General features: G+C 38.6%; 1 protein-coding gene across 2 annotated transcripts; it reads left to right on the forward strand.

Moving 5' to 3' along the window:
• The first annotated feature begins 273 nt into the window (after positions 1 to 273).
• On the forward strand, positions 274 to 14952 carry scn2b (sodium channel, voltage-gated, type II, beta). Of its 2 annotated transcripts, XM_084950648.1 has the most exons (6): positions 275 to 515; positions 8969 to 9129; positions 9217 to 9433; positions 11116 to 11308; positions 11655 to 11711; positions 11955 to 14952. In XM_084950648.1, the coding sequence occupies exons 1-5, from the start codon at positions 440 to 442 to the stop codon at positions 11662 to 11664; spliced, it is 657 nt and encodes a 218-aa protein (XP_084806774.1). In that variant the 5' UTR covers positions 275 to 439; the 3' UTR covers positions 11665 to 11711; positions 11955 to 14952. The 2 variants fall into 2 exon arrangements, with proteins under 2 accessions (XP_084806775.1, XP_084806774.1); XM_084950649.1 differs by lacking the exons at positions 11655 to 11711; positions 11955 to 14952 and having other exon boundaries at positions 274 to 515; positions 11116 to 11312.
• Positions 14953 to 16131: the final 1179 nt, after the last annotated feature.

The following is a 16131-nucleotide window of genomic DNA, read 5'->3' on the forward strand; positions in this document are numbered from 1 at the left end:
GAAATTGAAGTATAAAACGCCAGAGTTAATTTTGCTAAAGTGAAAATTACATATTTTCCCCACCAAAGTCAGTACATGTATCCAGTAAGAAGAAGAAGAATCGTCGTCCATCTATTTATCCTTGAGCTTACTGCCTTGTTTTAGGCTATATTTACCATTTCTGACAAATGGTCTGTGGAGGTCGCATCTGTATGGAGATATCCTCCCTTTTTCACGCTTTCCTTCCTGCCCTCCCTCCTATAGCGTTACCCCCCAAGAACTCGACAACCACGAAATCAACCGTCATAAGGCTACAGACACTGCCAGCCATTTCCTGCCTCTAAAAGAAACACTCTTTTTAGCATTTTAAGGCAAACACGAGCAGGCTTTGTGCTTTTATATTTTACTATATTTTTTATAAAGATATAGGCTTCATTTTTTTTAACAAGAAGGACAGAAAATGTCTTACTCCGCGCAGGAGAGAAGGTCTGGCGTTCAGCTGGTGAGCGCGCTGCTGCTAATGCTCTCGCTCTCCGGTAAGAAACAAAACACCCGAACCGATGCTCTGATACATAGGTACACGATCAAAGGTGCGATGACATTATATTTCCTTATCGCTCGTATTTGCGCGTGTGGGTTGTATGGTAACAGAGGGGGGTAGATGGGAGGGGTGGAGGGGGGCATTCCTATAATATGAGATAATGTCGCGGGACTGACATTCCTGCATTTACTAGTTTGACAAGGCCATGACAAAAAACCACAATACTGTGGTTTTATGCGACCAGTTTAAGCAAAGCGCTGCTTTTTGATCCGTTGTGCTGACTGGGAAACGACCCGTTTGCCCCTCTGTATCTTAATTTAGCCTTTGTTGACAGCTAAAATACTGACCCAATACATCACAGCCCTTAAAGAGGATTATGATGCAGCACACAAAAATAAATATTGGCTTTGTTTGCGCAAGTAATAGTAGTACCCAGCAGGTCGCTCAAGTATGGCTCAATGTTGTGAGTGCAGTGAGTGATGGATAGAAATAGGCCTTTAATGGCTTGTTAACGCTGTGGTAATATTATCAGGAGACACTCCTGGCTGTTCAATAACAGATACACATGATAATTCACAGTAACGTTGTGAGCACACCCTACAAGATCCTTACCATCAACAATGTATTAATAAGTAAAGAGGCCCAAATTTTAAGCACATCTTTAGCAGAGATCAGAACAGTGCTCTCTTTATTATACCATAATAGAAGCCCCAATATTCCCCCACTGCTACTTATGTTAGTCTCAAATGTGAAATCCAAAATCCCGGCACTGTGTTAGGAAGGTCGGTCTTAGGGACAGCACAGGAAGGAGATGTCATGAAGGATCATATTTCAATAGTTATATTAACCATTATATTAACCATTTTGCAAATATAGGTAAACTCATAGCAGCATAGTTTTCAATGAAAGCACCCTTTGTTGTTTCACCCTTTTTTATAGCTGAAAATAGATGCACAAAAGTTAACTTTTGCCAGCAAACCTGTTGCCTGACACACCCTCTTTGTGTGTTAGTGTTTGTTTGTTTCTTCGCAACGTAAATCCAGTACTAAAGGAAAGAAACGCTGAAACACTCACACACCCTCTTTGTGTGTGAGTGCGCATTTGTGTTGGGACAAATGCATCTTACATAGGCTCATCAATTTGAGATACCTCATATATCAAAAACAGAACCTCACATTATTAAAAATCTGAACTAAGCAGCTAGCTGCACTGTCATTTAGCAATGCTGATCCACATTTCAGACACAGTAGGTGATTAAAACCCTGTTCCCATAAACATATTTTGTGTTACAGTAAAATGTTGTTATGGATTGTGAATTTTAGTTGTCTAGACAAATAATTCTGTAAACATGTGAGTGTAGTATCCTACAGACTTTATTTCTGCAGTTTTTCTTTCTAACACAATTCCTTCTGTCCATCTGTGTCACTTTACTCATCACCTGCACCATTTCAGTTCTCACAGAGAGGCACTAGAGGGCAGCAGCACAATGACACGAGGAGGCATGTAATAACAGTGCACTGCCTTAAAACATGGCAAGCTTAAGTACAGAAGTTTCAGATTATCACAGCTGAATCCTTACAGTAATTCAGAGTGGTGGAAATTTAATTTGTTTATATAAATGACAAATGTTTGAAACACGACTGTATTATGTGAGATGTTAACATCATTATTGTCATAGGCACTGTGGCTTAGTTCCAAACTGGGCAGCTTAACACCACAGTGCTTTCCACTCTCATTGGTAGTCACTTCAGTCTTCAGTTGAGAAAAGTTTATTTCGCATCCTGCCCATTTCCTATCATCCGCAGTTATGGGAATGATGGGAAATGGGCAGTAGTCACTTCACGCTTTGTGTAGTCTCAGAGATGATATTCCTGTGATTTGCTTCCAGTGTGTATGTAGCTTACCACCAGTCATGATATCTGAGTCAAATGTAATAGTAGTCAAGAAGAAGAAAAATGAAGAAGTTCTGTGGCAGATGGGAGTTTGGTAACTGTAGCAGAAAGTTGGACTGTTGGAAGATATTTGACAAGTACTTTGGAAAGCCATGAGCAGCTCCACTTTGCTGTTTTGCAGAGGAAGGGTGTCCAAGTGTCTTTATGTATGGTGTATACTTTGGCAAGAGAAAACTGGGGACACAGTTATGATTCCTAGCACAGCAGCAAACTGGAACTGTTAAACGAATTATTTTTACCTTAGTATATTTTGGAATAGTACAGCTGTTATTTAGAGGTAGTAATGAATAATTTCAAAGTCATTGTCCTGGTGGACATGATCCATTACAAAGGTTGCTAATACCTTGCTTGGTTGGTTAATAATCAGTAATAATTGGTACTTTGTAGTACCAATACCAATAAGTGATACTTAGTTTGTTATAAAAAATCTTCCACATAAAAACTTGAGTGAACATGTGCAAACTTTTGTGGTTTTGCATGTCTACCTTAGAGTTTGCTGAAAGATTGTGAGGCTGCTGACCGTTTTAATATCTGTAAAGTGTACCATAAAACATCCAGACTTTGTGACTCTACTATAAGTACACTTGGTTGTCAATAATGCATAAAGGGTGAAGGAAGACAGAGAACATGGCGTACTTTTTAAAGCTTCCTCCTTAAACTTCCTCCTTTTTCGTGTCTTGTTTTCAGTCTAAAGGAGAAGTCTAAGGCTAAAACACTAAAATGAAAGAAGATCAATAAAGGCCTGGCTACATCACTGGCTACATACTGGCTACATCTGTGGTTATTTGTCTCCCATGCGCAAAACTAACATTTGTGTAACATATCACCCAAGTAGTCTCCATTGTCTTTTTGTGTTATCTTTAAATGAGTTGTGCCGTAATCAGAGAAAATCTGATCGGGGGGGGGGGGGGGTTGCTTCTGGCTGCTGCAGTATGCAGAATGTAGTAAGGCTGTCTCCAAGGCAGAGGGCACTAGAGACAGTTCAAGTGAGTCAGAAATTTAAAAGCAGCATGCCAGTGCTGAAATATTATCCACAGAAATGTGTCTGGTTTGTTTAAAAACAAGTGTAACTCTTGACAACAAAACTGATCTCTGCTGCTGGAGCAATATATACAGTTCCCAGTGTTTACTCTCTCCCTTTCCCGCATGCAATCAAGCTTGCACCAAGTCTCCCAAAACACCAAAAAATCATTTGTTTGTTGGAACATTTTTCACACGCAAAAACAGTTCATGCGGTGACACGATCATTGTCCAAGTGGAAGCTAAGTGAATAACAAATACTGTCTTGTCCCAACTTAATCTCACAAATCTCCTGTGCACATAATATAGTGCCCATGGCTTAGAGAAACCAATAAGCACTTCTGAACCAGCAGACACTGTCTGACAGAATGCTGAAGGCAGATTTGGTGTTAAAATATTAGATTTTGTGACAACAACAGAGGTCTTTAGACAGACAGTGTAGGTAAAATTTAAAACCCAATTAGAGTGGGTTATGGACACTTTGTGGTAAACATGGAAGTCAGGCTCTGAGGGATGAGGAAGTCAGAGGTCAGAGTCAAACATGAAGTTCATATTAAGCCTCTCCTCAGTAGGCTAATACCCTAGTACCTTTAGGAACTGCACTATTTAGTCTTTTTAAATCAATTAAATTAAAATAAGCTGGGGGGATGTCATTTTATTTGGAACAACCTCTCAATACTTAACTGAAGCATTTGTGCACTCAAAGCTGTTTTGCTGCTATGTGCACAAGAGACTTTCAGATATTGTGTATTCTGTAAAGTTGCTCTTCAGCGGATTCTTTATCTGAAAGTTTTGTCCATGCTATCCTGCAGAGGCCTAATTGGATTGAGACTTGGAAGCAGAGGAGATTAGTCCAGAGTAGTTCTGAAAGAAAATCATGCTATATGCATACTATCTAGATATATATGTTTTTACAAAACTTTACTGGATTTTATATTTACTGGATAACCAAAGGGCTGTAGTTATTTGGAACACTATGTTGTCTGCGAATCATTTTAGTGTTGCATTAGACTGCTGGCTTTACCCCTTCATAATATTTTTGTTCTATTAAATGAAAATGGATACTTTTTACCAACTTACACATTTATTGTGAATTTGATTTCATTTGCACAATTCAAACCTAAAGAAATAAAGGTATGGAGAGGGAACAATAAGGAGGAGGTAAGAGATCTACCTCACTTTACTTTCTTCTGCACTGACCTTGCATTACAAAGAAGCAATTGAGACAAAAAGAGAAAAAAGGGGGTGGGGGGCTGTGTTAGGGGTTGGAAAGCGGTACAAGGAAGGAGGCAAGAGAGGTGGACAAAGATGGGGGAGAGGGAAATTGGGAGGGGCAGTGAGAGGGAGGAGTCACATGAGGGTTCTTCACTGCAGTATTTCATCTGTTAGCAAGTCTCTGCATCTGCCTCGTTTTTTCCGACTCTCCACAGGACTGCTGAGTCAGCAGGAGCCTATGTCAAACAGTTTCCCTTGTTTTATATCTGAATGTTTACAGCTTCCAGTACCAAAGACACATGTATGATGGTAGTCCTTGTATGCGTGTGTATGTGCAGCAAGGACAGCAACGGCTGTTTGAGTGCATTGCTGTTAGTAGTGTAAAGATAGGTCACTATGAAGGGATGACATTGAAACAGCACTGCTAGTGGGGTGGGCTCACTGCTAACACTTTCTTGGAGGATGTGTATGCATGCATGTGTGTGTTTATTGGGGAGATAGGGGTTGAAGCAGGTGCAGTGCTGCTTCACAGCACACCTGACTATGGTGGACTGTGCACATAGAAAATTGTGTGTGTGTGTGTGGGTGCGTGTGGTGCAGAGAGGCAGGCCGGTGGAGTGGTGCAGCAGCAGTGGGAAGGGAGCCAGAAACACTCGACTGCAGAGGAGAGAATGGTGCAGAGTCCCATCACACACGCACGCACAAACACACACATACTTACTGAGAGAGAGGCACAGATTCTGTCTGGGGAGTGTGAGCCCATGCTGAGACAGGATGTTAGAGGGGAGGAGGAAACTTGAGGAACCTAAACGATACTTCTGTTTCATTTCATTTTATATTATGTACATTTAGAAGCATTTGGCTTTCATTTGAGAATATCAGAATAGTTGCTTAAATGGCATATATATATATATATATATATATATATATATATTTATATATATATTAGGGGTGCAACGATACACAAAATTCACGGTTCGGTTCGATACTTTGGTGTCACAGTTCGATATTTTTTCGATACTAAAAAAAATGCTCATGCCTTCTTAATTTGTCATTTATTAATATTAATATATATTTTAACTCAAAAGTACAGTTTTTAAATTTAATGTTGCTGAAACAACAAAGTAATAAAAAAAATTTATCTATCTGATCGAGAAATCCCTCATCTTTGGAAAAGAGAGTTTATTACAGAGAAATGTCTCTTTCCAAAATAAAAGCTATACTATACGCTTCTTCTGGGCTATATTCTCAGCAGCATATTAAACATATCAGGTCCCCATAAGGAGAATCATGTGCTAATGGCTGTCTAAATGACCCGTGTAAAGTTTGTAGCATGCGTGCTTGTTGTTTTTGTCTGCTTCCACTTGTCTTTGCACTAGGATGATGTCGGAGTAAATGTGCAGTCATATTCAATGTGTTCCCACTAGTGCTGTCAGCGTTAATCTCGTTGAAATTACGTTAACGCCACAACGCGGCAAATCTCCGTTAACGAGCTACCGTGGATCGCCCCGTGCATGGGGCTGGACGGCGTCAACACGTTAACGAGCTAACTGCGCTAACGCACTAGTTCCCACAAATTGAGCATTACGTGGCACATCCGACATACTGTTTTACTTTTGTCCATGACGCGCTTACCATCAGGGTCATGCTTCACATGAAAACCAAGATCGTTCCAAACGCCAGATCTGAATGAGGGAGGGGGAGGTTCAGTTTCGGGTAGCGTTGAGGCAGTTGCCATGTTGCAACGAGCTTAGCTTCTGTCTTGCTAGCTTGCGCTGCGCTCAGTGGATCTGCACTCGACAGTGCAGCCTAGGCGGAGTAGTCGAACACAGATCCACTGAGCGCTCAACACAGACAGCATCGTCAGAAGAAAAGTTGATAAAATAATACATATGCGTACCGAACCGAAAAGCACTGTATTCAATTGTGTTCACTGTGTTCAATATTGATACGAGTATCATTGCACCCCTAATATATATATATATATATATATATATATATATATATATATATATGTATATATATATATATATATATATATACACGTATATATGTATATATGTATATATATATGTATATGTGTATATATATATATATATATATATATATATATATATATATATATATATATATATATATATATATGTTTGTACAGGGTGGGTCATTTATATGGATACACCGTAATAACATGGGAATGGTTGGTGATATCAAAGTCCTGTTTGTGGCACATTAGTATATGTGAGGGGGCAAACTCCTCAAGATGGGTGGTGACCATGGTGGCCATTTAGGAGTTGGCCATCTTGGCTACAACTTTTGTTTTTTCAATAGGAAGAGGGCCATGTGACACATCAAACTTATTGGTAATGTCACAAGAAAAACAATGGTGTGCTTGGTTTCAACGTAACTTTATTCTTTCATGAGTTATTTACAAGTTTCTGACGACTTATAAAATGTGTTCAATGTGCTGCCCATTGTGTTGGATTGTCAATGCAACCCTCTTCTCCCATTCTTCACACACTGATAGTAACACCGCAGGAGAAATGCCAGCAAAGGCATCCAGTATCTGTAGTTTCAGGTGCTGCACATCTCGTATCTTCACACCATAGACAATTGCCTTCAGATGACCCCAAAGATAAAAGTCTAAGGGGGTCAGATCGGGAGACCTTGGGGGCCATTCAACTGGCCCACGACGACCAATCCACTTTCCAGGAAACTGTTCATCTAGGAATGCTCGGACCTGGCACCCATAATGTTTTGGTGCACCATCTTGCTGGAAAAACTCAGGGAACGTGCCAGCTTCAGTGCATAAAGAGGGCAACACATCATCATGTAGCAATTTCAAATATCCAGTGGCCTTTAGGTTTCCATTGATGAAGAATGGACCCACTATCGTTGTACCCCATATACCACACCAAACCATCACTTTTGTCGTTCCAACAGTCTTGGATGGATCCATCCAATGTGGGTTAGTGTCAGACCAATAGTGGTGGTTTTGTTTGTTAACTTCACCATTCACATAAAAGTTTGCCTCATCACTGAACAAAATCTTCTGCATGAACTGAGGGTCCTGTTCCAATTTGTGTTTTGCCCATTCTGCAAATTCTGTGCGCCGATCTGGGTCATCCTCGTTGAGATGCTGCAGTAGCTGGAGTTTGTAAGGGTGCCATTTGTGGGTAGCTAATATCTGCCGAAGGGATGTTCGACTAATGCCACTCTCCAGTGACATGCGGCGAGTGCTACGCTGTGGGCTCTTGCTGGATGAAGCTAGGACAGCCACTGATGTTTCTTCATTAGTGACAGTTTTCTTACGTCCACATTTTGGCAAATCCAACACTGAACCAGTTTCACAAAACTTAGCAAGCAGTTTGCTAACTGTAGCATGGGAGATGGGTGGTCTCGTAGGGTGTCTTGCACTGAAATCTGCTGCAATGACCCGGTTACTGCGTTCACCAGATATCAACACAATTTCGATCCGCTCCTCACGTGTTAACTTCTTCGACATGTCAATGGCTGTGAACAAAGAGAAACTTGTAAATAACTCATGAAAGAATAAAGTTACGTTGAAACCAAGCACACCATTGTTTTTCTTGTGACATCAATAAGTTTGATGTGTCACATGGCCCTCTTCCTATTGAAAAAACAAAAGTTGTATCCAAGATGGCCGACTTCTAAATGGCCACCATGGTCACCACCCATCTTGAGGAGTTTGCCCCCTCACATATACTAATGTGCCACAAACAGGACTTTGATATCACCAACCATTCCCATGTTATTACGGTGTATCCATATAAATGGCCAACCCTGTACATATATATATATATATGTATATATGTATATATATATATATGTATATATGTATATATATGAACATAGTTCTCAGCTTTTAATAACGCTAAACCAGTTGATAGACATTTTATGTTAAATTATGTTTTGACCATTCTCATAAATTTTTGTATTTTTTTCAAACTTTAAATGGATATAAATTGGTTTAAATGTCCATCCATCCATTTTCTTCTGCTTATCTGGGGCCGGGTCGTGGGGGCAGCAGCCTAAGCAGAGAAACCCACACCTCCCATTCCCAGACCAAGCGAGAGATGATGTCTCTCGCTTGGCCTGGGAGCACCAAGACATTCCCAGGCCAAGCGAGAGATGTAATCTCTCCAGCGTGTCCTGGGTCTGCCCTGGGGCCTCCTTAATGGTTTAAATGTAATGTATTAATCTTAGTACTATCACCACTAATGCTGTTTATTTGTATTCACAGGTTGTTCAAGCATGGACGTAATTGTGGCCAGTAGCATTAATGCACTAAATGGAACAACGGTAAAAATCTCTTGTGTGTTCACTTCCTGCTATAAGATGGATGTTACCAAGTTTGCCATGAATTGGACCTACCAAGAAACACTCAACGATACACAGGAACTGGTAAAATGGATACTTCATAAATTTTTAGCAAAGTACTTACATTTTAAATCTCTGAGCCAGTTACAAAAGCTTGCTCTCTTTTCATAGTTTATGACATACTATAAGAAAAGGGGAATGGTGCCTCTTCGATCAGAACGGTTCGGAGAAAGGGTCACGTTTGCTGGGAACCTGGATAAGAATGACCTGTCAATCACTCTATCAAATGTTCAACTGGAGGATGAGGGTATTTACAACTGCTATGTGAGAAACCCCCCAGACCGCATCCAGGGACATGGTATCATACAGCTTAATGTTGTCACAGAACGTAAGATTCTAATTTTAACTTCTGCACACACAAAGTGGGTAACCTTATCCCACTGATCAACTTGTGAAACAAATGCATGTGCGTCAGAATTACATTCCCATTTCACTAAGCATCATTTGGTGCCATTTAACATCAGTATGCAATATGAAATCATCTCAGAACAACAACAAGTTACAATAACCACAGCACAAAATGTTGTCAGTTTGGAAAATAATACATAAATATTCAACTACACCAGATTCCTAAAAAATTCCACTTGTCAGTAAGACAAAAAATAGTATCTCACTACTAGTAGTAGCAGATAGTGAACTATACCACATGCGAGTTTAACTTTATCATAACATTGATCATACAGGGGCTGTTTGCACTGCTTTGACTGCTTTGATTATCCTGTGTAGGATGATCTGCAGCTTTGCTCCTCTCTTATGCTGGGCAGACACTGTGCGATTTTTTTCAGTCGCGCAATTCAGCTCCTGCTCAAACTGTACGATTGACTCGCAGGGGTTAGAAGTTCGTAGGTCACGATGCAGGGTCTCACACTATACGGCCCGATGCTCTGATGCGACCTGAGTGCTCACACTGTGCGTCCATAAAATGAAGGTTATAACAGAAATTCTGTCGCTCGCTCTCCCTCTCTGTCTTTCACTCACACAGACACGCACACCACCACCATCAACTTTGCTAAATTGCTAATGAAAAACATTGATCAGGCAGCTGTGATTGAGTTGCAATGTAGATCCAACTATTTTCACGGTTGTTGTGGTCGTGATAATTTTGTGAGGCTACATCGAAAAGGCTCAGGTGAGCTTGCCATAGTTCTACAAGTTGTGCCTCCATCGCTTGTGTCCAGATCACACGCTGCACTGCCGTGCTGCGCCGTCTTTTTTGCTGACATTTGTGTTTGTGTGTGCGCAGTGTGAGAAGCTGCGGTGACACCCTCACGACGGTCGTGAGGATTTCAAACCTGTTTGAAATCCTCACGACCAAGCGATTGATGATCGGGAGCTGGTCGTGAGGTGTTAATCGCTTCTCGTTACCCCACGTATACTACACGATGCACGACGCACGATGAAGGCCAAAATCGGGCCGATCGCCAAAACGGTCGCACGACTCAAAAATCGGCTCAAAATGGGCCAAAAATTGCACAGTGTAAGCCCAGCATTACCTACTTCTGCAAATCTTCATTCAGGGAACGAAGCCACTCTGATGATTTAATGAAATCAACAGCAGATTTTTGAAGATCCAGTGTCAATAAATATATGAAAATGACTCAGCTATGATTGTATCAAAATAATACCATTGACCAAATTTGCAATTTTACCAGTAGCAGTTCTAATTGTATTAGCATTTGAGATGAATATTTTTATAGTTTTGCTAAAATTGCTCACAAGCTTGCACACGATCAAATGACATATATTAATCACATCTAACATACTTTGTATATGTTTGTTTCTCGAGCATGACGATCTCCTGATGATGATGATTCAGCTTTTTTACTTATTAATGACCAACAAGAGGTTGAACTTAGTCCATCAGCATCTCTCACACACACATATGCACTCACATGGACCAACTCAGCAGCACTTTCTTACTTTCCACTCTGTTTAATCAACCCTACAGAGCTTTTAGTCAGCACTTCACTTGTCTACAAAATGCTTAACCCTTTCCTCTCCTTTCCTCAGTCCCACCTCCAAGGGATTCAACCATTGCGGTTGCCATTGGGGCTTCTGTGGGAGGAGCATTAGCACTGCTGATCCTTTCCATGGTAGTTGTGAAATGTCTCCGTCGACACAGGAAACAGGAACTCATTTCAGAGGAAAAAATGGAGGAGGAGGGGAAACTGGAGGCTGAAGGTGTTGCAGAAGAAGGAACCAAGTAAGAGATCTTGGCATAAAAGCATTAACCATCACTTGAAAACTACGAGCAGCACAAACACAGAAAAGTAAAGAAATTGGATGCCACTTCTCTTACAGCAGCTGTTTTCCTACAACATAGGCTACGTATAAAAAGAGTATTCTGCTATGGCAAATATCACATAGCACACTTAGGATAAATGTCTGGTACTTTTTTTCTGTTGTTATTATTATTGTTACTGCCATTTTTTCCCAGTTAAGTTCAACTTTTAAAGGAAAAAAACAAAACGTACGTAGCTATTTATCTATGTGTCATTCTACTTCAAAGCCAACCTGCTGTCATAATGTTGCATCTCTTTTTGCTACAGGCAACCATAATGGATCATGTGGTTAAACCAGAAGCCTGTGGAGCTCCCAAAACCCTGGTAAATATCTCCTCAGCTAAACAGTTATTTATCCACTGGAAGCCCATTGTCTGCTATGGAGTGTAACTTGACCTGAAGAAAAAAAGGAAATACAGTTAACTTAAGCCTTAGTAATATTAGCTTTCCATCTTACTTGCTACTTAAGAATGTCATTAGCAAGAAATTTAAAGGGATTTGTAATGAACAGAAGACACTATACCTATTGCATTTAAGTAAAAAATGTTACTTTCTCTTGTCTTTCAGACATATCCATCCCTTCTTGAGGATCTATAGTAATCACACCTCTTTATGCTTCCATCCCGTTTGCATGTTTGTGTGTGCGCGGATGTCTAATGCACATATATCTGTTTCTTTGTGTGTGTGTGTGTGTGTGTGTGTGTGTGTGTGTGTGTGTGTGTGTGTGTATGTTTTCAAAGTGTCTATGTGATTGAGGATATTTTAGTATGTCTGAATCAAATGTGTCTATTTCCTCGAAAATATCTGGTAACTTACCCAGTAAATGCATATTGTTTTATTCATAGCTTTAACTCACTGTTAATAACATTAGAGGTCTTTCTTATGACACAGAATGCCATTTTCATAGCATAATATATGGCGGGCTATGGGGCTGGGCGGTATGACTTAAAAAATTATATGAGGGTATATTTTGAATATAGAACTTTAACTAAAAAACTGAATGACAGTGTAATATTTTTGCTGTTACTGTTTGTATAGCTGTAATGTTTTATATTCAATCCCATGCTTTGGGAGAAAAACCTTTAACTGCCTGCAATGAGCTATTGATAAATATAACAGCGGTTGTGGAGATAACGCTTCATACATAATGAAAGCTGAAGCTATTTCAACTATCATATGCAGCATGTATATCTGTTGTGGCAGTAAATTGCTGATAACTCCAATGTCTAACACGTCCAATGTTGGGGTTTTGTTTTGAATGTTTTTTTTTTTTGTTGTTGTTTTTTAACATACATACTGTGAATCTAGTGGGGTATTTTTAAACATTGCCTTAAAGTCTTTTAACTGCCTGTATGGACACCATGTCTTAACATACATTAGATGCACAGCTGGATTTTGCTATTATATAAATATGACCAGTTTTCAGTGAGTAAGCCAAATTATGTTTACACGGAGCTTGAAATCTACTTGTGTCTGAGTCAGAAAGCATTCTCAAACATTCCTAATATCTGGTGAATTTTGACAAAGCAGTTGGTCTGTGCACTCTACAGATTTTTTATTCAGTCAACTTCTCTCAGAAACCAGAAAAACAAGTGCCCCATAAATATTTGTCTTTACACTAGAATACTGCAAATACTTCAAACCATTCAAGATTTCATTATTGCAAATATTTCAAAATAACAAAATGTTTTTTAGTATCTACACATTTTTGAGCTGCCTCTGTCCTATGTCTTAGCAGTTTGTTATTAATAAATTGAATAACTTAAATGAATAACATGATTACATGAATTGCTTTTCAGAATATGTTATGTAGTTTAGATTCTATACTAATGCAAACAAAATAGCATTCTTTATTCTTTTTTTTTTATTTCTTTTTAAAATAATTCTACTGTATGTCATACCGTCCACCCCCATAACAGGCGCCTTTCCAGATACTGATACTGTATAGGAATGACTTGGAGTGCCTGAATAGAGAAGTTGCAGTGATAAGCACAGATTTCATTCATTCTCTGTTTTACATACAATTAAAATGTTTTAGTCGTGATGATATCTGTGACTGCACTGCATTCTACAGTCATTTGCATATTCCACTCAGGATTCTCAGAAATCCACACAATATAAACACAACTAACACTTTGTAAAAGAACAAAAACATACGAAAGAAAGTTTAAAATGACGGCCACAACATTGAAGAATATTGAGTCTTATAATTTATGTGCCAACTTTTATTGATAGAATCTATTAAAGGTTGTCACAACAGTGACCTACACACAGACAACAGCAATATATTGTACTAATCTCCATCTCCTATATCACGAGCTGGCATCTCCTATATCACATTCCTAACTGACAGAAATCCTGTTTTATAGAAACATAAAAATGGACAAACTGAATCACTGCTTCCCAATTTATACACTTTTTAGAGTGTATATAAAAGCTTAAGAAAAAATGTCTATTAAATAGTTGTAAAGCTTTACATATTCTATTCTAGCTAAGTCTCCAAAGTAATGACTTTACCTCAACAACGGTGTGCAAAACTGTTTGCACCTCAAAACAGTGATACATATTCTAATGTTAATGTAGTGGAGATCATGTGAATATAATGGAAATGGGAAAAAACATATATAGTGCAGATATTATAATGATATTAAAACTGTTATAGGGAATGTGTGATTGTGTATTTCACTATTAAGTTGACTAGAGAATCTTGAATGTTTTTAAAATATATATTCTCCTAGTAAAATACTTGATCACTCTTTAATATCAGTCCAGCATGTACACTTTGTTATTGTCAGAATGTCCCATGATGATTCAACTTCAGTTTACTACGATAATGAGACAGCAGTGTCACAAGGTGACGTCTCAGTAACTGTTAAACGGGAGGGTTCCAAATCTGGTGGCTTGGCCTGACCTGGGTTTTGGCTCTGTTAAAAAAAATAAATAAATAAATAAATTGTGTACAGGTCTATATTTAGGTCTGTTAAGATCTATGATTTTATCATTTGATGTCCATTATTATGGATGATGTACTGCATAATTTCATCAAATATTAATGGCACATCTTTAAAGTCACTGTAATATGTTCACAACCTTGTGTTGCTCTGTGCTGGTCAATAAAAGCTAAAATTGTCACTTCGTACAATCATGTGCTAAAGAATAATAAAGTGATTACAAAATTTTGAGTTTTTTCATTAGCTTTTTCACATTTCCTGGTACACTGCTGTCTGTGTGTAATCATGCATGTTTAAGTTACAGGGTTTGTTGACCCATAAGGTGATGGCAGATTAACATTTAGGGCAAATTTACTGCAGTTATCACCAGACAGGTTTTATCAGCAATATAGTATATATTGTGGTGTAGTATACTTATTATTCAAAACAGTTTACAGTTAAAAAAATATAATGTGCTAGATATTGTGCACTGCTGTTTTCCACCTCAAGCTATGAATTTGCCCTGAATAGTTTCTGTTATATCACTTTACATGTTAGTGGACATCAAGTTATGCTTGCACTGCGCTGCCTCTAAACAAGTGGCAATGTATTTCAAATAAATATATATGAAAATATCAGGTTTTTGTCCTTTTTTTAACTATCCATCCATTAGATATACATGTTTGTTCTGATCATTGCAAAAATGCAATATGTTACACATCACTTGGTACCTTTTGGGTTTTTTTTTTTTTCTTCATTTCATATTTCATTGTCTTACTTATTTACACACCAGAGAAAATTATTTGTTACACTGATTGTTATGTTACTTTCCTGTTACTCCATAACATGAAATGCACTGTCACATTATTACCCTGCCCCAGGGCAGCTGTGGCTACAACTGTAGCTTGCCTCCACCAGTGTGTGAATGCGAGACTGAATGAATAGTGGCATTGTAAAGCGCTTTGGGTGCCTTGAAAAGCGCTATATAAATCCAATCCATTATTATTATTATTATTATTATTATTATTATTACCAGTTAATAGTGTTAAGCTTGAGCTACTTATTGACTCCCTGGCACAAATCCCAACAATTTGTCTTGTAGTGTTTGTTTGAACACACAGAAAGAAAGTCAGAATTCTGACTTTTTTCTCAGAATTCTGAAAAAAAGATGCCCCCACTTTTTTATTCCAGTAGTCCTAATCGTCTTCTGTACAGAGCTAAAAATACAAAGCAAAGCTAAAAACCAGCGCGAAGACACTTTAAAGCAATCAACTACAATTCTACACTGTAGAACCATGTACAGGGAGAAATGTAAGCCAATGTGCTACAAGCCTGGCTGCTCATCACTGCTTTTGTTACCTGATAAAGATCAGGCTCTGACTGCTGGGCTGAGGTTGTCATACATTAAATCTGCTTTGATAGCTTCCTGTTAGTATGTTGTGGTATGTGGGATTCTGTTACCATTAACAAAAATTGGCTAATTCTATTCAAGGCTACCACTAGCAAAATAACATGAGTAGCATAAATTTGGCTAATAGCTAACCTAACTTTATATATATTTATTGTTTTTCAATTTATTGTTTTCTGTGTATTAATAAAGAAAACACTTTCTTTGTGAAATTTTATACTAACAAAGGTATTTTTTTCTTTTCTTCCCACATTGCAAAGCTAGGACATCACAACAAAGTGATTGGTCAGGTGCAATGTTGATCTTGGACCAACATTATTATGACAATGCAGGATCAACACCAAGATGGGGAAGCGCATTACGCATTATCAAGAATGTTGTGTGATTACAGGAACAAGTAAAAATC

This window comes from Perissodus microlepis, chromosome 14 (genome assembly GCF_051167445.1).
Source record: "Perissodus microlepis isolate ML-2025 ecotype Zambia chromosome 14, ASM5116744v1, whole genome shotgun sequence".
Classification (NCBI taxonomy): Eukaryota; Metazoa; Chordata; class Actinopteri; order Cichliformes; family Cichlidae; genus Perissodus; species Perissodus microlepis.